This window comes from Plecotus auritus (genome assembly GCF_963455305.1).
Source record: "Plecotus auritus genome assembly, chromosome: 6".
Classification (NCBI taxonomy): Eukaryota; Metazoa; Chordata; class Mammalia; order Chiroptera; family Vespertilionidae; genus Plecotus; species Plecotus auritus.
In genome coordinates, this window is record NC_137773.1 from 57,263,960 (window position 1) to 57,286,122 (window position 22,163).

The window sequence follows — 22,163 nt, forward strand, 5'->3', positions numbered from 1 at the left end:
TCGGTAGAAGGATATTTTAGTTGTGTGGATTTCTGAGGGCTTTATAGCTAGCATTCTGCTCTATTTACTCCATCGTATCCTGTATAATTGACAGTTGTTGGATGGAATATCTGATTTTATCTTCTCAGTTTGGTTTCATGCCAGACATGGACAGGTCAGCTCAGGGATATTAGGACAAACAACACTAACACAAACACAATTCCTTGGACCTGGTTTGATTACATGAAGGTCTGTCTTTCTGTGCTTACCAGGCTGTGGCGTGAATGCGGATTGCTGGTGCGGAGGGTCATCAAAAGAGCATCAAATTTCAAACAAATGCTCAGAAAGATAAAAAGGAACTCCACTAATAATTCCATAGCCTTACTTGAATATTCAATCAAATTGCACCCAAAATTCATTTTATAATTCAGCCTGAGAGTACTTGGGTATCCTGTGTTTAAAGTTAAAAAAAAAACCACAACAACTTTTAGCCGTGGCTGGGAGGCTCAGCTAATTGGAGCATCATCCCGTACACCGGAAGGTTTTTGGTTGGATTCTTGGTCAGGGCACATACCTAGGTTTCAGGTTCAGTCCCCAGTTGGGAGGTAGCCATTCACTGTTTCTCTCTCACAGTGTTTCTTTCTCACTCCCATCCTCCACGCCCCCATATCTCTCTAGAGTCAGTGAACATGTCCTCAAGTAAGGATAAAAAATAAATTAATAAATAATAAAGGTTGCTCAAAATAACTCAGAGACAATGATGTCATTCAACCATAGGCGGGCATTCTTGGGACTTTAAATGGAATTGGAAAGTGTGCGTCACATTACATGGCTTTTTATAGTTACTACTGGATTCACATGAAATCATTAGGAACTTATTATGTATTAAAAGGGGCTGGAGAAACTTGGTATGCTAAAATTTGGGGTGATCTGAAGACTTTGAAAATCTAACCGAAAAGCAAAGTGAAACTCAAAGTAGGAATCACAGTCTCCAGATGAAATTCCCCCCCCCCCCCCCCCCCCCACAAATCAGCATCTATGCATGCTGAAGACTGCGTGTTGTGGGTTTAAATTAGATGTTACTCAAACATGCTTGTCATTTTTACTATCATTTTTCCTGAATATATATTCTTTTCTCATTAGTAATCCTAGCAACAGTGACAGTGGGTACATAGGAACCTGGAATCTGTAATCCTGGGCACTCCCGGGTGGAATTCGATACACGTGTGTATGTTTAAAGCAAACACCAGATCTCTTAATTTTTCCTTTCAGTGAGCGTTTGTCATGGCCAGTGGAGTACAATTTAGCCAGGCATCCTTCTTCCATCGTGGTTCTATAGACAAGGTACAGGAGCCACAGTATAGCCAGTGCTCAATTCACAGCACGTCCATCCTGAAACATGAAGAGCTTGATATTTTTGGTCATAAATCAAATGAGGAGTGAATTCCCCAGCTTCCCATTCACACAAATTTTAAAATGTCATGAAAAGCACTCCAACACAGAGGCCAAAAAGGAAGAGGGGAAAATAGATGTTGAAGGAAGTCTGGAATCAAGAACTTGAATTTTTCTGTGCGTTAGATAAAATAGACCCATATTTCTCTTAAATTGGTATATCTCTATTTAAATTACATTTGAAAGTCAGTATTATTTTATAATAGTTCCAGGTGTACAGCATAGTGCTTAGGCAATCATATATTTTACAGATTTGTTCTCCCTGAAATTTCCAGTACCCACCTGGCACCATATGTAGTTATTACAACATTATTGACTGTATTCCCTATGCTGTACCTTACATCCCCGTGACTATTGTGTAACTACCAATCTGTACTTCTCAATCCCTTCACCTTCCCACCCAGTCCCCCAACCCAACCCCCTCCCCTCCTCTGGCAACCACCAGTCTGTTTGTATATTTCTTAAAGGATTTACTTGAAAGCATAATGCGGTCCAGATTTATCATGAAGTCATGGGCGCATCTTGGACTTGAGCTCATGTCAGGACCCCACTGAGGGCTTGTTAAGCCCCCACTACTGGGCCCCACCCCCGGGTGATGCTTAGGTTTGAGGGGGACCCTGAAACTGCATTTCTAACCTAATCCTCCAGTGGCCCTTGTGTGCGTCACACATACTTTGATTTCCTCTGCCTGAAATGTCTCCCTTCCTTCTTTGCTCAAGACAAACCTGACCTATCTTCAGGGTCTAATTTTGTTTTCACCTTCAGGAAGCTTTCTCTAGTCCTCTTGTCTACAGGAAGATTCTAAATACTACCTTTATCTATCTATACCCGATACTCGACAATAGGAAAATATTGCCTTCTAGTGTTAGTTAATATTTACCTTTTAGTGTTATTTGATAGTTACATGTATGTGTATGTGTACCTATATATCTATATCAAATCTCATTCTGCCTGCCTGCCTATCTATCTATCTTAGTCAATTCGGGCTGCTATAGCAAAAATGCTTTGATTGAGTGGCTTGTAAACAACAGAAATTTATTTTCTGCAGCTGTGGAGGGTGAGTTGCCAGGTTCTGGTGAGAGCCCTCTTCCACAGACTGCTGGCTGTACTACTCTTACAAGGACACTAATCCCACTCGTGAGAATTCCCCTCTCATGACCTCATCTAATCCTGATCACCTCCCAAAGGTCCTGTCTCCTCACCATCTCACGGTAGGGGGTAAGGTTTCAATCTAGAAATTTTTTTGCAGGGCGGGGAGACGGGGGAGGGGACACAAACATTCAGTCCATAGCACTCTCTAACCTTTCCCTCATGCCAAGATAGATTATAAAGTTCTTAATGATAGACACTGGGGCTTATACTCTGAACATTTTAGTGATATTGATGTAGTTACCAATACACATTTTTATGATGTATTATTAAATAAAACTTTTCTTTTGGAAATCTCATTTCTTTCTGTATATCACTGAATGTCTCTTAGGCAACTATGTTTGGTTTCTGATCCATATTCCTTTTTTGTAAACATCAAAAACTCCTCCTCCAGAAATTGCCCAGCATTAATCTCACCATTTTCTCTTTATAGCATTTTTCTTTGTTTCCTTAGCTTTTGTAAATTTAGTTTTCATTGAGTGTGTGTGTGTGTGTTTTTTAATCCATTATCTCTGCATACCAGCTGTACAGTATGAAATAGAGTTAGATCTGAGTAAATGCTGATTAAGATCCCTTTTAATAAACCCAATGTTGCCATGGGGCCATTAAAACCCTGCTCAGGGCTTAAAAGGAGGCAGTGCGTGGGCTGCCTGGTTTTGATCCAGGGTGGTGACGCTCTTTTCCAAAACTTACACTTGCCTTATCTCAGGTCATGAAAAGTGGAGTCCAAATGTTTGTGATCACAACTGGGACCTCGGTAGCTCTGTTGCACAGAAACGCCGTGACCCCAGCCACCGGAGAGCCAATTGGCAGAGGAAACCCACAGCAGCCGAGAAGCTGATGTATAGGCAGTGTGTAAATACAGCTGTGGCCTCTGACAGGTAGAAAACAATACAGCAGAATTGGATTTCTTGGGTTTCTGCTGATGTTTATGTCTTGCGGGTGTTATTCATTGCAGTCAATCAATCTGGAGCTATTACTTACCTGTACACTCAGCGAGGTGATAGGTGACTTCATGGCCAGTGAAGAATCGCTGGCTCAGTCTCCTTGGAGGACATTACATCATAGGTCAAGGTATTTCAAATGTTCCCAGGTCATTTTTCCCCCAATAAAGTAGTTCCCTCTAAACAGGTTTTCTTCCGCTGTAAGCAAAGGGGCAGGTCCTTGACAAGTAATCCTGTTAAGTTCCTTGCCACAGAAGAAAATCTCTTTTAAGTAACATTGGGCATTGTTTTCAGCTTCCTCCACAGATTTCCCATGAGAAGGAAGACCGCCTTTTCTGCAGGCAGCTCCCATGCTTGGATGGCGGCCTCTTGGGAAGCTCTTAGTTGCTGGAGATGTTGGTGCCCCGGGTGCTCTGGGAGGCCAGGAGGGTGGCGGACTCCTCTCTCACTGGATGAGAGGCTTGGCCTGGTTTATCCGGAATGTCCAGGTATTCCTGACGCCTCTTTCCCAGGGGGTGCCCTGATCTGCTTCGAGGCAGAGATGTCTGTCCACCCAGACTTGACGTTAGTGGCTTAAAATCCCATTCCCCTGGACAGCCTGTGCCTGTCACCCCTATACTGTGTGTGCAGGGAAATAAATGACTTGCTTCCTTTAGGCTGGGCAAACAAAGAGCTTTCCCATAGACAGTGACTTGGCATTTCACAGCACTTGATGTTGCTTCCACGGTTGCTTTTTAGGAAGTCGATGGATTTTCCCAGGAAATAGCGAAGTGCCCCTTGCACTTGATTTGTGGCTTAGTATTCTACAAGCCACGAATGATTGGTTTAAAGTTCAGAAAAAAATCGTCTTACATATTTTTTTAACACATCTGTGAAATCTGGCTCACAGCGAGAAATTTTAAGGTGGCAGCAGTTACAGGCAAACGTTGTGTTCACCTCCTTGCTTTTGCTTCTTTCCCTTTTCCCTCCCCTCCCCCACTTCAGGGAGGGTGTCTCAGCCCATCCCTCCTCCACTTTGCTGCTCCAACCCCTTTGCCAGGGGCAGTCAGTTCACCCTGTAAGTTGGTGGCTTATATTTTTATCTCTTTTATTATGATTATTGTTTGAAGAGCAAATAGGGAATTTATATTTTAAAACTTTTTAATTTTTTTTTTTGCACATCTGCTTTGTTACTGATTTGACTAAAACGAACCTATGTTGCTTTTGTAACAAGGGGATGAAAGCTATGCAGATTTAAAAAGAGATAAGACGAGGGTGATCATTAACCCAAAGGAATGAACTGCCCTGTCCTAGGAATTTCCAGCATTTTTTTGGGCCAATAAGGAGGACACATCTTGGTAGGTTAGCACCTTTGCTCTGCTCACCGGCACACTGGCCCCTGGTGACAGAGGTGTACCCACATTGAGATCTCCAGTAGAGCTCGTGCCTTCATTGGAAAGGGCGTGCTCTTGGGTGCTGGGCACTGTGAAGAATGACGTGGAAGCCAGTTTCTTCTCCCATACCCCAGTGAGCAGTATGGTCCCTGGGTGGGTTCAGAAAGTTTGAAGTCTAAGATAGCTCAGTGTAAGAAGGAATCGGGCTAAACGAGCAGGAGACGTGTATCACCTTGCTATTCGCCTGTAGTAGCTTTGTAAATGCTACTCAGAGGTTAGCTCTTTTTGCACTTCCTGTTGGGGGGCTGGGGCCTTACAGGTGGAGAACGTTTGCTTCAGCAGTGGCTGGTGGTCAGCGGCTGCAGAGATGGCTTGATTCAATAGGTTGCCCTCTTGTGTTTCTCCAAAACCATGGAACTTTACTTATTGGTGGTCAGCAGATTTTGTTTTACCTGCTCTATAAATGACCTTTCATTTTAATCCCCAGAGACATGCCTTCCTTTTCAGAGAGGGAAACAGAGGCACAAGGAAGGGTAGGAAAGTGGCCCCCAGCCTCAGGACTTGGACAGAGGTGGAGTTGGATGTCTCTGTCGCAGTGACCATGATTCCCTTAGACTTGTTTTACTGTTGGGACTGAAATTGGTTGCTTATGGGAAGATTGTTCAAATGACAGGTGTCCCCCAGTTTTGAGGCCCAGTGAGATAACTGGCCATCAGCTAGTCGTTGCCCTTAGTTAGAAGAGGGCGCGCTGACCCTGCATTGTCAGGTGGCTGTGGTTTATAGTTACGTCTGGGGGATAAACACTTGAATCTGGTTGTTGCACATTCATCATCCAGCACCTTTGGCTGAGATTTGGGGATGAGGGCATCTTCCCCTGAAACAGAGCTGGGAGACTTGGAAATTTGATATTTGGCAGCAGAGCAGCATCCATAAGCTTCTGTGAGTAATGCGATATCCAGTTGTCTCCCTTCAGCTTCAGTAAGCTCTTGAAGCTAATCACAGGGCCCACATACTTGGCCATGGACCCAAATGTCTGTTTACATTCGTTTCTTTGGGGCACGATTTTTGTCCTGTGTATTTCTTTGAGTCTTCTCTCCAAATTTGTATAGAAATTATGCCTTGTATGCTCTCATCTTTTTTTTTTTTTTTAATCCTCACGTGGGACATGCTTAGAGGAAGGCATGTGTGTGGCGGGGAGAGAGAGCCATGTGAGAGAGAAACATTGATCAGTTGCTTTCTGTAAAGGCCCTGACTGAGCACTGAACCCAGGTATGACGGCAACCTTTCGGTGCCCAGGACAGTGCTCAACCATCTGAGCCACTCTGGCCAGGCATCCTCACATCTTACGCCCCTTGTGTCTTGCTAGGGTATTTTTGATATTTTTATTGTGTGCTTTGCACTGATGTGTGGCCTAAGTCCTGTCTTCCTTTGCTGTGCTGTAAATAAATGTGGAGATTTTATTTTCAAGCTAGCATGTTTATTAAAGCCCCATAATGAAAAGTCGATTTTCCAAAAGAAAGAGACACGTCTGAATTTTATAGTAGCTTTTTTTTTTTTCTCTCTCTGCTTCAGACTCACAAATTATCTCCCATTAGTCTTGTTTTGTTTTTCTTTTTCATTTCATTGGCTGAGTCCGTCTCAGGGTTGAAATGCAGGCAGGGCCCTGGAGCTCCTTGCATGTTGGAAGACAGTCCAGACTTAGAAAAGCACTGATTTTAGAGTCAGACAGGCCTGGCTTTGCCACCTCATTCTGCTTCTCACAACCTTGGGGGCCTTCTATCAATTTTGTAAGCAAACCAAGGCTTAGCAAGGTTATCTGTAAAAGGGGAATAACAACATCCGCCCCTCTGGGCTGTTGCGAGATTTCAAGGAACCACATGTAATAAAACCCAATCCCTGCTCCCCCGGGAGCTCTGGGCAGCCACCTGCTTGGCATTCCCTCCCCTCGGAGAACCTAACTTGATATTCTTATGTTCACTTACCCCGACTTCCTGGTTCGTCCGTTATAGAATCTCCTCACCAACAGCTCAGGGAAGTAACCTCTCCAGACCTGCAGAAGCCTTAGCTGTTGACCCGAAGTTGTGTTGTTGCCAGAAGTTGCTGTAGGTATTCCAGGAGGACTCGGCCCGGGCTCCTCGCCAGGCTGTGTCAGAATCTACTCTGTGGAAGCCTCTGCGAATAGGACCTTTGGATATTGCGTGACCAAGGCCTGGGGTACCCCCTGGGGCCCCACCAACTCTATATTCTCAACAGTGTGGGTGGCTCATCTTCTGTCACCACAGGTAACCCATCAAACAGTTTGGTGTGAAACTGGAGGATTTTTCTCAGCTGAGTGATGCTGTAGCCCAGGGGTCCTCAAACTACGGCCTGTGGGCCACATGCAGCCCGCCGAGGACATTTATCCGGCCCGCCGGGTGCCACTGCCTGTCCTGCTTAGCAGCCGACTCGTCCCGGGCCCGCAGTGCGCATAGGAATTTGTTCATAGTTGTTTTTTTAAACTATAGTCCGGCCCTCCAACGGACTGAGGGACAGTGAACTGGCCTCCTGTTTAAAAAGTTTGAGGACCCCTGCTAGCCCTTCCCAACTGCAACCCCTATTCAGCCCTCAGGTCGGGTGGCAGCTCATTTTCACAGGGGAGCTGAGCTGGCAGAAACATTCCTGCGAGGTAACGCAGAGCCCTCTAAAGCCCCGGCGTTGGCTGTAATGAAGCCACAGTTCCTTCTCGGTTCAGCCCTTGTACCCGATTCCACAACGATTGTCTGGAAGGAGACGGATGGAATTCAGGGGATGCTCCGAGGGAAAGATTGGGCCGGTGGGATTCTGAGGCAGTTCTTTTATAGCAAAACCCCAGGAAGCGTTCACCCTAGGAGTGGCTTTTGTCAGTTACAAGCTGACTGGCTGGTGGTGCCCACTAATGTTAAGGGGGGGAAATCACCCAGAAGCCTGCACTTCTCGCAGGGCGAGGACTGAGCGTTCAGTGTGGTCGTGTCCTTTTTTGAAAGGCTCTGTCTTATCTGTGTGGGACTTATTTCCTGTGGTGCCCTTTTCTCCCTGGCCACCTGCCTCCTGTAAAAGGCAATTTTTCTTAAGGGTGAACAAGTTATTGCTTTTACATGCTGGCTTGATGCATCGGCTGTCTTCCCTCCTGCACGGGATGGCGCCCAGTGGGTGCACAGAGCTTCTCCACAGGGAAGCCCGGGTGTGTGCAGGTGGGCTCCGGGCACACAGGACCCCCTGCCACAAAGCCCGTGGAGATGGGGGGGGGGGAGGAGGGGCCTCTCAGGCTCAGGGGCATTTGCTGTCATCCCTACCTCCCCCCACCAATGGATTCCCATCTGGCCCCTCTAACCCAGGGGTCAGCAAACGATGGCTCACTGCCACCTGTTTTCATAACTGAAGTGTTATTGGAACACAGCCACCCAGTTATTTGCATTTTGTCTGTGGCTGCTTTTTAGATGCAATGATGGCGGAGCTGACACCTGCCATGTGTGGCCTTCAGACCCTAAAGTATTTATTGCCTTGCCCTTTACCTCAACCTACCCTGTAAACAGAACAAACCTAGTTGGAAGAGTCCCCATTTCTTAGAAGTCAGTTTTGTGGTTAATTGCCATTTTTCAGATGGGCAGCGCAGGTGATTTTTTAAAGTAACCCTCAGGAACTCTTTCTTGTCATTGAACCAACCAAACATTTTTCTTATGCTTGTGATTGTCATTTCAAGAGGCCTTTAGTGTTTCATTCATTAAAATGTTTATTTGGGGTCATTCTTTTTTTAAAACCTATTGATTAAAATTAAAAGTGTATTTTCAAATTGTTTTAGATTTACAGAAAAGTTACAAGAGTAGTATAAAAGTGCTCCCATAGCCCAGCCAGTGTAGCTGAGTTGGTTGGGCATTGCCCCATGCACCAAGTCCCAGTTCAATTCCCAGCCAGGGCACATGCCCGGGTTGCAGGCTTGATTCCCAGTAAGTGTGTAGGAGGCAGCCAGTCGATGTTTCTCTCTCATCGATGTTTCTATCTGTCTCTCTCTCCCTTTCCATTCTTCTCTCTCAAAAAAATAAATGAAAACACATTTAAAAAACAAATAAATAAAAGTGTTTCCGTAAACCCTTCCCCAGCTTTCCCTGCTGTTCACATCTTACACGGCACCACGGAACTTTCGTTTAAAGTAAGAAATGTATCTCGGCCCAACATTATTAACTTACAAACTTTATTTAGATTTCATTGTTTTTTTACTCATGTCCTTCTTTTATTTGAGCATCCAATCTAGAATCCCACTACATTGCATTTAGCAACTTTAAAACATTTTTTTATTTAAAGTGGTGATGGAAGAAGACTTGACTTGGGGTGGTAAACACACAATTAAAAAAAAATGGTGACATTCACTTAATATCAGTAGTTTTCCCCTTTGGCATAGATTATTTGTTTTTGTTTCTGTTTTTTTGGGGAAAGAAAATGATTTGTTAGTCACTCTCACCTTTCTCAGGCTGTCTTCTCACGTGTACTGTGGAATAGTAGTGTGTCTGGGAACACGTGGACTCATGTATGAGTTGTGTCCAGCTCAGTGCTGGACTGTGCAGCTGTGCCCAGCCGGAGCCTGGGTGATACTGGTGATGGCAGCATCAGCTCAGGGCAGACACCACCTCCTCTAGGAAGTCTTCCTGGATGCCTTATGGTAACTAGATGCTTCCCCCTCTGTTCTCTGAGGGCTGTGGGCACCTCTCTAATGGCACACATCACGTTGCATCATGAGGATCAGTTGTCAGTCTCCACCTATTTGCCTGGGTGCTCATGGAGAGCAGATGTCCTAGTCCCCTGGGTGTCCCCAGGGCCCAGCATGGGGCCTGACTGATAGTTCCCAGACCATGAATGATGAGCAAACAGGGTTTATTTGGAAGCCTTTTGGGGCAGTGAAGGCCTCCTTGCCCAGTCCCGTGGATGATGGTGACTCTCTTGTCACGACTATTTGCTTTTCTCCACTGCTGTTCCCTCTGCCGGCTCAGTAGGAGCCATCGGCGTGCTGGCTGTGGAATTCTCCCCCTCCGGCACTTATGGAATAACTGTGGCACTTATTGGAACAGAGATTTCCCATAATATACAGATCTACAATATTTCCTTCTGTCTTTATTAACATTTTCAAACACTTTTGCCCAGGACAGCTGTTCTAGACTTATGCTGTGTGTTTCTCAGGCTGAAATGAAAGATCATTCCACTAATGTGTTAGTTTCTGCTCAGAGACCTCGCAAATAAATGAGGTTTTAACATCTTTCATTCCAGTGCAAACTTCTGATTGGATTCTGACATCATATAACCACCATCAGATATCTTGCTATTTGGGGGATTTAATCACTTCATATAAGCAGTCATTTCTTGACTTGCATTCTCCCTCTTCTGCACCCTTTGAATTTTAAATCACGCTCAGCACTCAAGGCCGCTGCCCAGAGCCTGACCTGGCTGTGCATTGCCAGAAAATGTTTGTGAGGGGCAGGAGCCCCCTGGTGACTCTGCAGCTGTTGTCCAACTTTAAACGTTAAGAACCCTAACCACTGCCCCCATTTCTGAAATGTCTGCTTTGTTGCTGCCAAAAAGTTTTTATTCTGCATAGACTGTAGAGTCTGATATCAGAGACTGTTGGATCACAGTGTGAATGAGAAGCAGCATATAGCACTGATTTGTTACATTTTAGAAGAATAAACCCTGCAGAGTGTATGCATATGCAGCTACTGTCCAAATTTCATGTGTCTGAGAGCTGCTTCCTCCCCCTGCAAAAGCTGTAGGGTCTTGCCCTGAAACACAGACCTGTTTTTCCAAAGCAAGTATGTTGATGCTTTTTATAGAAGAGCAATCTCTCCTCACTTTGACAAGTGCCTATTCTGCTCCCTGCTGATCTTCCTGAACCCCTCCGCCCGCCCTGCCCTACACAAACACAGGAGACTTTGTTGCCTTGGGAATAGCCTGGTGGACTTTCTTTATATTTTTAAAAAATATTCTTTATTGATTTCAGAGAGGAAGAGAGAGAGAGAGAGAGACATCAATGATGAGAGAGAATCATTGATAGGCTGCCTCCTGCATGCCCCCCACTGGGGATCAAGCCTGAAGCCTGGGCATATGCTCCCACTGGGAATTGAACTGTGACCTCCTGGCTCATAGGGTGACGCTCATAGGTCGAGGCTTAACCACTGAGCCACGCCGGCCAGACCAGGTATACTTGCAGTGTAAGTGCTTTCAAGGCTGTGTTTCTGAGTTAGTGGTATGGATCCTCTGTGTGTTTTTAGTGAGACCCTCTTGTCCATTTGCCCCCGTCTTTCAGAAGGAAACATTTCTCCTTAAAGCAAGGTGGTGACGTTGGCTTCCTCACGTGGAGTGGAGAGGCGTTCTTTTTAGAAGATTCCATTTAGTGTGTGAAATCAGGAAGATAGCAAACAAACAGATATTACTATTTCTCTGGAATCTATTTTTGTTTTGGTGACTGTGGTTTCTGAGCTTTTCAGGAAGAGTTGACTACTCTGTCTCCATTTTTGCAAACCACGAGTTGCCTTTCAGGAAACATGTAGCACTTAGGCACGTTTTTTGTAATTGGTCAGCAGCTCATCATTAAATAAAATTGGTGGTTTGTGATCACGCCAGTCTTACTCATCAAAAATCTTTCGTTAAAGCGGCAGCAAGAAGAAGGAAATAAGGAGATTTTAAACAAAATGTTTAAATTTGGGAGGTGGTAGGAGAGGACGCTCAAAACATTTCATTATGGCCCAGCTGGCGTGCCTCAGTGGTTGAGCGTTGACCTATGAGCCAGGAGGTCAAGGTTTGATTCCTGGTTTGGACACATGCCAGGGTTGCAGTAGGGGATGTGCAGGAGGCAGCCGACCAATGATTCTCTCTCATCATTGATGTTTCTACCTCACTCTCCCTTTCCCTTCCTCTCTGAAATCAATAAAAAAATATATTTTAAAAAACACACACAATAAAACCATTTCATTATGTTCTAGCAGGTAAGGAGATTTTCATACTTATGTCATCCATCATTTTTGATCTTTAACCCAAAAACTTTCTTAGCCAGGATTCTCTCCTAAACCACAGAATAGGAAAATGGCCTGTATATGTTCTCAGTTCTCCCAAGGGTGTTCATGTAAGGAACTGTGAGGTCTGAAATCTTACTCTGCTTGCCATCTTCCCTATTTGCCTGTGGTGGGGTCACGGATGCTGGCAGAGGACGTGGGACTTCCGGTCAGAGCCAGGGGACTCCTCTGATCATAGCAGTGCCTAGCAGGAGTGTCACTTCCCCTCCCGATTCCCCTCAGCTGGTGCCCTTGGGCCAGGCAACACCTCCATGGAGTGTGACAGGAGAGGAACCTGGAGTTAAGAAACCCAGATCTTTTAGGAAGGGCAGTAAACCTGCCCTTTGCTCCAGGGAAGTTACAATCTCGATCTGCTCTGGCTGTTTGCTTACACACATCCGTGAGAAGATAATCCCGAACAAAGGCAGCCAGTGCCTCTCTTTGTAACATATGCAGAAACACGGGAGACACACAGAGAATTGTCTCCCAACACATAGGTGACTAGAACCATTCTAGATGTACAGGAGAGATGCTCATTCATTATGAATGCCTTAGAGCTTAATTCGCTCCTAGCAACCAGGTTGAGAAGAACTGCTAGACCTTTGCTATGGGCCGCCATTTCCAAAATAACCTAGTATTTCTCTAAAATGTTTTAAAACAAGAGAAAGGAAGAGTATATCAGAACTGTATTGTAAAAGTAATATTTTCCTCTACTGCTTTTTGAGAAAATATAAGTATTATATTTTAAAGAATTAAATTGTTAAAAAATACTTTGATACTTATTACCACACACACACACACACCCCCTACCCAAATTCTGGAAGGTAGGAGATGATTTACAAAAAGAAGCTCATGTTTATAATTGCTTGGCTTCAGAACAGTGTGGCCAGTTTGTTGAGGGAGACGCCTATGAAACACACCGTCACCCGACCTCTGCTGTCTGAGGGTAAGCTTTCATTTTTAGGTCTTGCGTGTATTTATTTAACCACTTCTTGCTCCTCCTCCCATTCCTTCCCAGTGGAAAAGTCTGTGAAAAGTTTCTTGTATCCAAGCAGCTACTCTGTTCTGTTTCCAAACTTTGTTTTGTTCCGTGTGGGTCCCCTCCTCCTCCCACCACCACGCCACCACCCCTATTCAAGCACCTTGAATAATTGCTGGGAGACAAAATGACTTCGGGTTCTCCACGTGACTTCCTATGCCTCGTCTCCAGACCTGCGTTTTGCTCCCTCTTGTGAATATCCCAGCTTGCAATGTTTGTGCCCACTTGGGATTCTGGAATCCAGAGAAGCACTAGATGAGGCTTCTGAGATAGTGTAGAAGACAGAAACTCAAATACAGAAATTTAAGCTTAAGTGGAAAGTCAGACAGGCTGTCCTGGTGAGCTGGTTAGTGCTGGATCATGTAACACATCTATATTTTGAATGACAAGAAAAAGATTACAGAAAACAAACAAACAAACAAAAAGGCTGGGGTTGAGAACATGGCCCAGGAAAAGGTTGCTGATTCTGAGTTCTGCTTTGGGACAAGCAGGAGAAAGCCCAGCTACGGCCCTTACATCCTGCACCCGCCGTTCCAGCAATTCCTCTGCTTTCCAAAAACGTTATTTTCCCTTTATTTAAAAAAACAACAGAACAAAAGGACTTTTTTTTTTAAAGAAAGATGTGAGGATTAAGTAGATAACTATAAAATTTATGATCTGTGTTTTTAAAGAGCCTTATAAATACAGTCACATTGTTACTTTATCTTTATCCCATCGCTGTCCTCCCTCTGAGCAGATAGATGGCCATCATTTAATCGCTTGGCTATTTATGACCAGAAAGAGTTGACGGGGGTGTGGTAAGATATCTCATCTTCTACCACCGCCGCCACCACCCCTGTTCAAGCACCTTGAATAATTGCTGGGAGACAAAATGGCAATTGTTTGGCTAATGGCAGTCTTAAATTCTCTGTCAGAGTTCCACTCGTCCCTTCCTCTCCCTTCCTGATTAGGAAGACATTTTCAGGTGAAGAATGGAGTGAATTTTGCTGCTGGTGACACAGATCACTTTGAGAGTTATGGGTGTCTTTGCTGTGTATGAGATAGGTTTTGTGACTTCCAAATGAACGGCTGGATGGGGGGGTTATAAATAAGTTGTTCAAAGAAGAATGTTTTTTAAAAGCACATCCCCTATCCCCTTTCCTGATCAAAAGATAAGAAACCTTCTGTGAACTAAATATCAAGTCAGTAGTGTAATATTTCAGGTACCTGATTTATAAAATCCAACTTTAGCTATCGAATACCTGAGTTGATTGTTCGGATGTTGGTTGAAGACTTCGTGTGCCTAGCACTCTTCCTGGCCCTGTGAGGTATACAGAGAGAGCTAAAGAGGTAAAGATGGTATCTGAAACCATCACCGAACAGCTCATGTCAACCTGCCCTCCTGTTTATTGGTGTGATAGGCCTTCAGGGAAGACCTGGGACTTAGGCCAAAGGAGAAGTACTGGGGCAGACCAGCCTGGAGCTGAGCTGAGCTAGAGACAGCTTTGACCAGGCAGAGGGACTGGGGAGGCTGAGGGAGGAGGAGAAATGGGAGGCAGAGTGTGTGCAAAACTCAGGGAAGCAGAGCTGCAGGCAGACGGGCAGTCTGCTAGGGCAGATGGGGGGCACACTGGTTCTGAGGGAGGCACGTTGGGTAGACTGGTCTTAGGTGGCTGAATGTGTCTGGGCTGGCAGAGGTGGAGGAACGGGCTGGGGATGAGCCAGGAGACCACAGTGGTAACAGACACAAGGCAGTGAGAATGGGACGGTCTCCTGCTAATGACAAGAAGGTGGGCAGAGGAACAGCCTGGGAAGAACTTGAAGTAAAACTGGACAGAGTGTGGTGTTAGTTTTTCTAGAGAAGGAAGACTCAAAGGCAATGCTCAGGAATGTGGAAGGACAGGAAGCAGCTGCTCATGGAAACTGGTTTTAGCTGAAGAGGGTGAGTTTGAGGTGAGGAGCACTGGGTTTGAGCAGCTGTGGAAGATGTGTGTGCTGAAAGTGAGATGGAATGAAAGGAGGAGCTTTTAAAGTGAGCTTCATAGACCATTGCCACACGCCTCCCATTGGGATGCCTGGAGAATAATGTAATTCAGGTCAACACACATGTACTGACTCTCCCTTTGTGTTTAGAGACACCCCCCCCCCCCCAGGAGTCTGTTCACTGACCTTTTCCATTAATTTTTTTGAAATTTGCCAATATTAGGGAATGTTCAGGTCACAAAGATTTTTGCTTTTCGTTGTCTAGTCCTCTCCAGAGAGCTCTTGGTTCCCACTGCGTTTTCTTCTGAGTTGCTACATGTTTATGACCAGATAAAAAGCTTTAAACATTCGAAGGCCACGTGCTGAATTTTTGGAGCTCTAGGCCGCCATGTCTACTGCACATCCATTTGACTTTCCGTATAAACAGAAAACCTCAAACGTCCAAGCAGCTGCTCTGTGCACTTGGCTTCTGGTGCCCTAATGAGTGAGCTGGTATGTGGCCAGGTTGGACAAGACCTGACCTTCTCCACTTCCCTGGAGAAGTACAAGGCGCTGCTAGTTTGGGGTGTGGCTTTTGGGATTCAAGCAGCATGTGGAGAGGACTCCGTCCTTCTGTTCATCCGGAGAGACGAGGGAGCCATCATCCTAGCTCTTTAGGATTGAGGTGTCATGTGTTTGGTGTTCTGTGGCCTTTATACTATTAAATCCGGTTCTTCAAACTTTCATCCTTAGCTCAAGCCAGACCCGACCACCGATGGTCCAGTGGCTTAACCCACAGTCTCCGACCACACTGAGCTGCAACCCAGCTGTTACCCCTCCTTCACCCAAGTTGTCACCTTTCCTTTCCTGTCCTCCTGCCACCCCAGCGGACAAGCCACCTGAAAGGTACATGGTTGGGATGGGATGTAGAGTGCGGTAACAGCACATGGAAGGGCTCCTTAACCCGAGCAGGTCCTCATGTTCTCACTGGAAAAGGCCGGGCTCCTCTGGCCTCCTAGGCAACACTTACAACCTTGTCTCAGGGCCGCACCCCTGTTTCTGAGCAAGGACATTCTCGGGAGAAATTTACCTCCTGTGAGACCTGCTCCAACCTACTCTTTTTGGTGCTGATGTTGCAGTTTTGAAACCATTCATTTTAGAAGAACGTTTTATACATGAATATAAAGCATATACTATGTTTTAAAGGAAGGGACACAGGACACTGGGAACAGGGGTAAACAAGCCCGTTGGTCCAAACAGATCAGTGTCCGCAGAGCATTGTGGAAGCCATGTAGCACGCGTGTACCTCTGTCTGTCACTGGCGTGTCTTCTGTCTCAGGACACTGGAGCTTTTCCTAATAGATGGACCACAGTGCTTAGGAAATAAACATGCCCAGTGGTGCTGATGACAAGGATCGGAAAGGGCGTCCCGCCAGGCGGAGAGGAGGACGAGGGGAAGCGGTTCAGTGAAAGCTGCTCAGAGAGGCTCCCTAAAGAAACATTTGACTTTGAAGCCCATCATTTACTTGGAAATCAAGTGCTGTGCTTGTGCCTGATGTTCCCTTCCCCAGTTTCTTTGGTGGAAGTTGTTCCACCAGTGACATAGAAATGAGACCTGGGAAATGGGAGGTGGTGGGAAGGTTAGGTTTCTCTCTCCTAGTTTCTCCACGTGTTAATTTGTGTCTGTCTCGGTCCTTTCTCAGCGTCACCAGTCGGAAGGCTCGAGCGGTGTATCCGTGTGAAGCAGAACATAGCTCCGAGTTATCGTTCGAAATAGGAGCAATTTTTGAGGATGGTGAGTGCTCTGGAGCTTTGTGGTCGGATATATTCTGTCTACAACCCAGAATGTCTACCGCCTAGACCAGGTGGTCCCTGGTTGGGGCGTTGTCAACGACACAAGTCTCTCCCGTTATGTTCTGGACAGGAGAGAGCTGGTCCCTCCCAGGAACGGGACGCCAGCAGCTGTCTGGAGGGCTGGCACCCACACCTGCCTTCATCTTGGTTATTCTCCAACCCTTTTAACTCTTTGGGTCTTCATTGAGGACATCTTTCTCCTGATCTCCTGATGCAGAGAAGCTAGTGCCACTGGAATTAAAATATATTTCTTTTTTTGTTTTGTTAATTCTCACCTGAGGGGATATATATATATATATATATATATATATATACACACACATACATATATATATATGTGTGTGTGTGTGTGTGTGTGTGTGTGTGTGTGTATAGAGAGAGAGAGAGAGGGAGAGAGAGAGAGAGGGAGACAGAGACAGAGAGGTGAGAGAGACGTACTGATTGGTTGCCTCCTGCACATACCCCATTAGGGGCCAGGATCGAACCTGCAACCTTGGTATGTGCCCTTGACCAGGAATGGAACCAGAGACCTTTGGGTTTGTGCACTGATGCTCTGACCACTTAGCAACACTGACCAGGGTAAGGATATTTCCGATTTTGCACCCATTGTTTTTTCTCTGAGTCCCCATCCAAGCCTCCCAAATGCTTCAGGTTTGCCAGATCTCAGTTTCTGAAAGAGAACTATTATAGAAAAATTTTGGTTTATAATTCCCTTACTGTTCCTATGCTCTACATGATTTTTGCTGATTTGAATAATGTGTGAATATTTAGATATGGGTATTGACTTTTCACATTGAAATAAGAGTGCACCTTTTATTTGTGTTTGTTATTCATACACAATCATTTAGGAACTATGCCCGGCTTAATATTTTACAAATTACCCCCTATGGTTGAGTGTATGTCTCCCCCTCTCCCGCTTTGATTTATTTCTTCTCCAGTCTAGCTCATGATGAAATTCATTGGTTGCTGTGGAAACAGTGATGTTGTGTGTGGGTGGAGCTGCCCAAAAGAGTTCTGGGGAAACAGAACCTTAGTTCTGGAATGGTTGATTAGCCAGAGTGTTTGGAATACATGGAATATATCATCAGCACAGGGCATAGCGGTATATTGTCAGCAATGCGTCATCTGCTGGTGATTGTGTTTTTAGGAAGCACGGTGCCTCTTTTAGAAGAGGTTTCTATATATGTGTACTCTTGAGAGCCTGGGACTCCTGATAGTGACAGAAAACAAACCACCACAACGAAACTCCACAGCTGACAGAATTATACTTTGTGGAGGAATTTTAATCTTAGAGTGTAAGCAAGATCGTTCCTCTGCCAACATTGCATCCATCATGCAGAGAGCGTGGTGACATAGCCGCCCTGCCCCAGGCCTGCCACTTGTTGGCACCTCTATGGCAGAAGGGGAAGCTGGGATGTAGCATTGAAACCCACCCAGCTGAGAAAGGATGACGGATTTTTGCATTGTGTGATTAGATTTGTTTGGGAGCCGCTGGAATCCCTCCCCGTACTGCTGAGATATCTACCCTAGTAGAGGGTATATCTAGTAGGAGGCCTCGTGCTGCAGTAACAGAAACTGACACAGGAGGTAAATGCATCATGAAGATGGATTAGCTCACGCAGCAGGAAGTCTGGGCGTCAGGAGCTCTAGGGTTGGTTCCCGCACATTCTCCACCACCACAGTGTCTCCCCTCAGCTGAAGCATCCTCAGCTCGGGGTGGGGTGTCTGGCTGGCTTTCCCCATGTAGCCAGGATGGCCACACAGTTGCAGGCACCGTGGCCACACTCAACTCCAGCAGAAGGGTGCCTCTTCCTGGCTTGCGTTCCATTTTTTTTCTTAGAATGAGAAAAGTTTTCCAGAACTTTCCTAGCTTACTTGCCCTCATGTCTTGCTAGCCAATGGAATCATATACTCACCTTGAACCTGTTAACTGGCAAAATCCAGAACCACACTGGGGATAGGGACGTCTCCTCTGGGCCCGCAGACACGGGGATGAGGGTCAGGCCCTCAATCAAATGCACTTCTGTCAGCAAGGATGGTAGATGTCTGGCACTGGGAACTGAAGTTCTCCACCTCTGAAGTCTTTAGATGACTTGCCAGAGTCCTAAAAAAGTGTGTGTGTGTGTGACTCTGTTTATGTGGTGTGTGTGTGTTTCTCTCCACACACACACATGCACACACACACACACACAGATACCAGTATGTCAGTGTGTTTGAGGGGAGGACAGGTTGACAGGTAGCTACGGATGGTCAACTGTGGAGTTAGTCTGAGATCAGATCCTGGCTTTTCCACTCTCTGTGTGACTCTGTATTTGGTTCGTAAGTTCTCTGTGCAAGCTATTTTCATCCTGATCTTCAGGGATGTCCACAGATTGATGTGTGTCAAGACAGCGTTTTGGGTCATGGAAGATGGGGCTTTGAATGCGTGGATGGAGGATGTTGCTGACCTTGGAGCACTGTGGCCACATTCACTATTGGTTGAGCCTTCAAGATACACAGCAGCCCTAGCCGTTTTGGCTCAGTGCATAGAGCGTCGGCCTGCGGACTGAAGGGTCCTGAGTTCGATTCTGGTCAAGGGCACATGCCTGGGTTGCAGGCTTGATCCCCAGTAAGGGGGCATGCAGGAGACAACCAAGCAATGATTCTCTCATCATTGATGTTTCTATCTTTCTCTCCCTCTCCCTCTTAGAAATCAATAAAAATATATTTAAAAAAAGATACACAGCAGTACAATGAATTCACAGGGAGCAAGTACTTGGGGCATTTTGATAAAAAGTGATTTCTCTTCCCTTTCAGTACAAACCTCGAGGGAACCTGGCTGGCTAGAAGGGACTCTGAATGGCAAGAGGGGGCTGATTCCACAGAATTACGTCAAGCTGCTCTAGCGCCCGTCCTGTGAGGGCCCCCGCGGACCCTGGCGCCCAAGGCCCTGCCTGGGGCAGCGAAGCCACAGCCACCCGGACACACGGGAATTCCAGATCACGATGGGCACTCCAGGGGTGTGGAGGGGGACACACTGCAGGAGGTGGGGAGAGGGACACACTGCAGAGAACTGTGTAGGTCTGTGGAGCAGGAGAGCAGTGTCAGGATGGACTTTCTGTTGGTCACGCCTCAGACGCTTGATTGTTAATTATCCAGAGAGCAGGAGGGAGGGTGGCGGCCGCCTTCCAGCCCCACCACCCCCACTGGCGACCACCCCGCGGGACACCTCCCCACCCTGCTGTTGGGGTTTTAAAGGGAACTGTCCTCATAGTGGTGTTTGCAGGAGGCCTCCTGGCTCCGGTGGACGTGCAGAGGGGCTGCTGCTGGTGGTCAGGGCAGCGACTTGGTCTAAACCCAGCGAGCAGGTGCTCCTCCCTGGACGGCCCCCCTCGACCCTACACTCATGCTACCCTGAGAGCACCCACATATTTATAACAGGCTTCTCCTTGGTGGTGCTCACCCGTGTGCTGTTTCCCAAACACCACCTTTTTGCTCCAAGGTCTCTGTAAATGAAATAAAATGTACTTTACTATTTGGTGTGTGTCATAATGTGGGGCGGATGCTGGAGTGTGTTCCCTCTGTAATGTTTTGTGATTTGCCAGCCGATGGATGGAAATTCACTTCCTGCTGACCTGGCACTTGCTCCCGGGAAGGAGTCATTAACGAGGAGCCTTATCTGCCGGAGCGGTGTTCCAGGGGGCAGCTGCCTCTCTGATGTGTGAGGCCCCAGAGGGCTTTCTCCAGCCTCCAGAACAGCCTTTCCCCAGGGCCTGCGTGACCCTTGACCCGGAGCAGGGCTGGGGCGCTGCCCCCAGTGGTTTGTGTGAGCTGCAGCAGCGCTGTGGGGCCGGCCCTCCCCTCGCTGGGCTGTACAGCTCTGCTTTCTGTTTTCGAGGCACTAACTCTCTGGATTAGGCTGGGCTTCGCAGCAGCAGGTCAGGCATCCAGACCTTTTCTGGAGGGGCCTCGCGGTGACCCTGCACATGACGGCCCCCACCTGTGGCCAAGCCCTGCTGCCCTGCTGTGATGCTCCCTCGTTCTTCTTAGCCTCAGACTGCCAGGCTCAGGCCAACGCAGCCTCTCAGGGCAAAGGATACTCCTTTGTCCTGGGGTCTCGGGCCGGAGCGCTCGGGGCTCCGTGTGTTTCTGTCCCCACAGGAGGTGCTGGCAGACCTCTCTCCAGAGAATGTCACGGGAAGAGCGTGTCGGTCGCCTCTGCCTAGATGACTTGATTCAAGAGCTTGCTGGACGTCAGGTTTGAAGTGCCTCCCCTGGACCAGGTAGGGTGTCAAGTTTGGGGTCAGGTGTGTGCGCGGCAGTGGGCCTGTTGAAAAATGTCCATGTTACACTTAAAAATAAGCAGTGTTGTAGAGTAACTTAAAACACGGAACTGTGGGCTCAATGAAGACTATTGGGACTGCCGAGGCGCCCAGGACACAAGACAGCAGCCAGCCCTGGGCGTGGGCCAGCTTGGCCAGGGGGTGCGGGTGCCACAATCCCTAGTGGTCATTGCCTGCGCTTACGGGTGTAGAAGGGACACTTGGCTCATGAAAAGGGATTATGGTGTGCCCCACTTTAAGACAGTGATCGCCAACCGGTGGTCCGCGAGGTCCAGAAGGTTGGCAACAGCTGCTTTAAGAAGCCTCTCTGTGGAAACACGGAAACCTATGGGCCGGTGTGGGCTCAGGTGGGCACTGGGGGTGGTTTCCAGGCAGTATTCCTAATTGGCGTGTCCCCATGGGGCACTGAAAAATAAGACCCATCATACCTGGACTTGATTTATGTGTTTGCTTGAGAGATTTCCATCACCCACACTGAGGTGTACCCAACATGCTGTTACCCCAGAATTGCTGTTATCCCCCCAAAGGTTATATCCTACCACTTAACTGGTCAAGGAAATTACCACTTAGTCTGGCTACTTGTGTGGTTTGGGGCAAATGAAATCAACTCTGTGGTTCTGTTCCTGCTTCCTGAAAACATGATTCCTGGGGTTGAAATACCGAGTACAGCATGCCCAGGGCATGGTCCGTGCTCAGCCAATGGAACTGCTGGCACGCTGACTGTCACTTGCATCTTTGTCAGGACCACTGGTGCTCTGTAGGGTGGCAGTGTGGGGGCAGTGAGGCCCCGGCAGGGCTGGCTGCAAGGGTCCCACAGCCCCACGCCCTGCAGACCCTTCCTGGGGTACCTGGTGAAGAGCAGGGGTGTTTTTCTCTGCGAACAGGCACTGTGGCCAGGCTGGCCGGGGTCTCCAGGTGGGCAGCCTCCCCCGGGCCAGGCCCAGAGTTACTAACAGGATTATGAGGTGTCCTCTTCCATTTGGCAAATCACCTTCATTTCCCCAGAAGAGAAATGGGGTGCATTGTTTTCTGTGTGTTTGCTGCCTGTGTGTGGCTGA

General features: G+C 47.0%; 1 protein-coding gene across 1 annotated transcript in view; it reads left to right on the top strand.

Annotated features, from left to right (window-relative positions):
- The window catches only part of ARHGAP10 (Rho GTPase activating protein 10), a 266,323-nt gene extending 246,024 nt beyond the window's left edge, over window positions 1-20,299 (top strand). The window contains exons 21-23 of the mRNA XM_080674227.1: window positions 15,683-15,835; window positions 16,633-16,724; window positions 19,580-20,299. Coding sequence (XP_080530353.1) covers window positions 15,683-15,835; window positions 16,633-16,724; window positions 19,580-19,668 — 334 coding nt within the window. The 3' untranslated portion in view covers window positions 19,669-20,299. The remainder of the gene's footprint in view (window positions 1-15,682; window positions 15,836-16,632; window positions 16,725-19,579) is intronic.
- The last annotated feature ends 1,864 nt before the right edge of the window (window positions 20,300-22,163 follow it).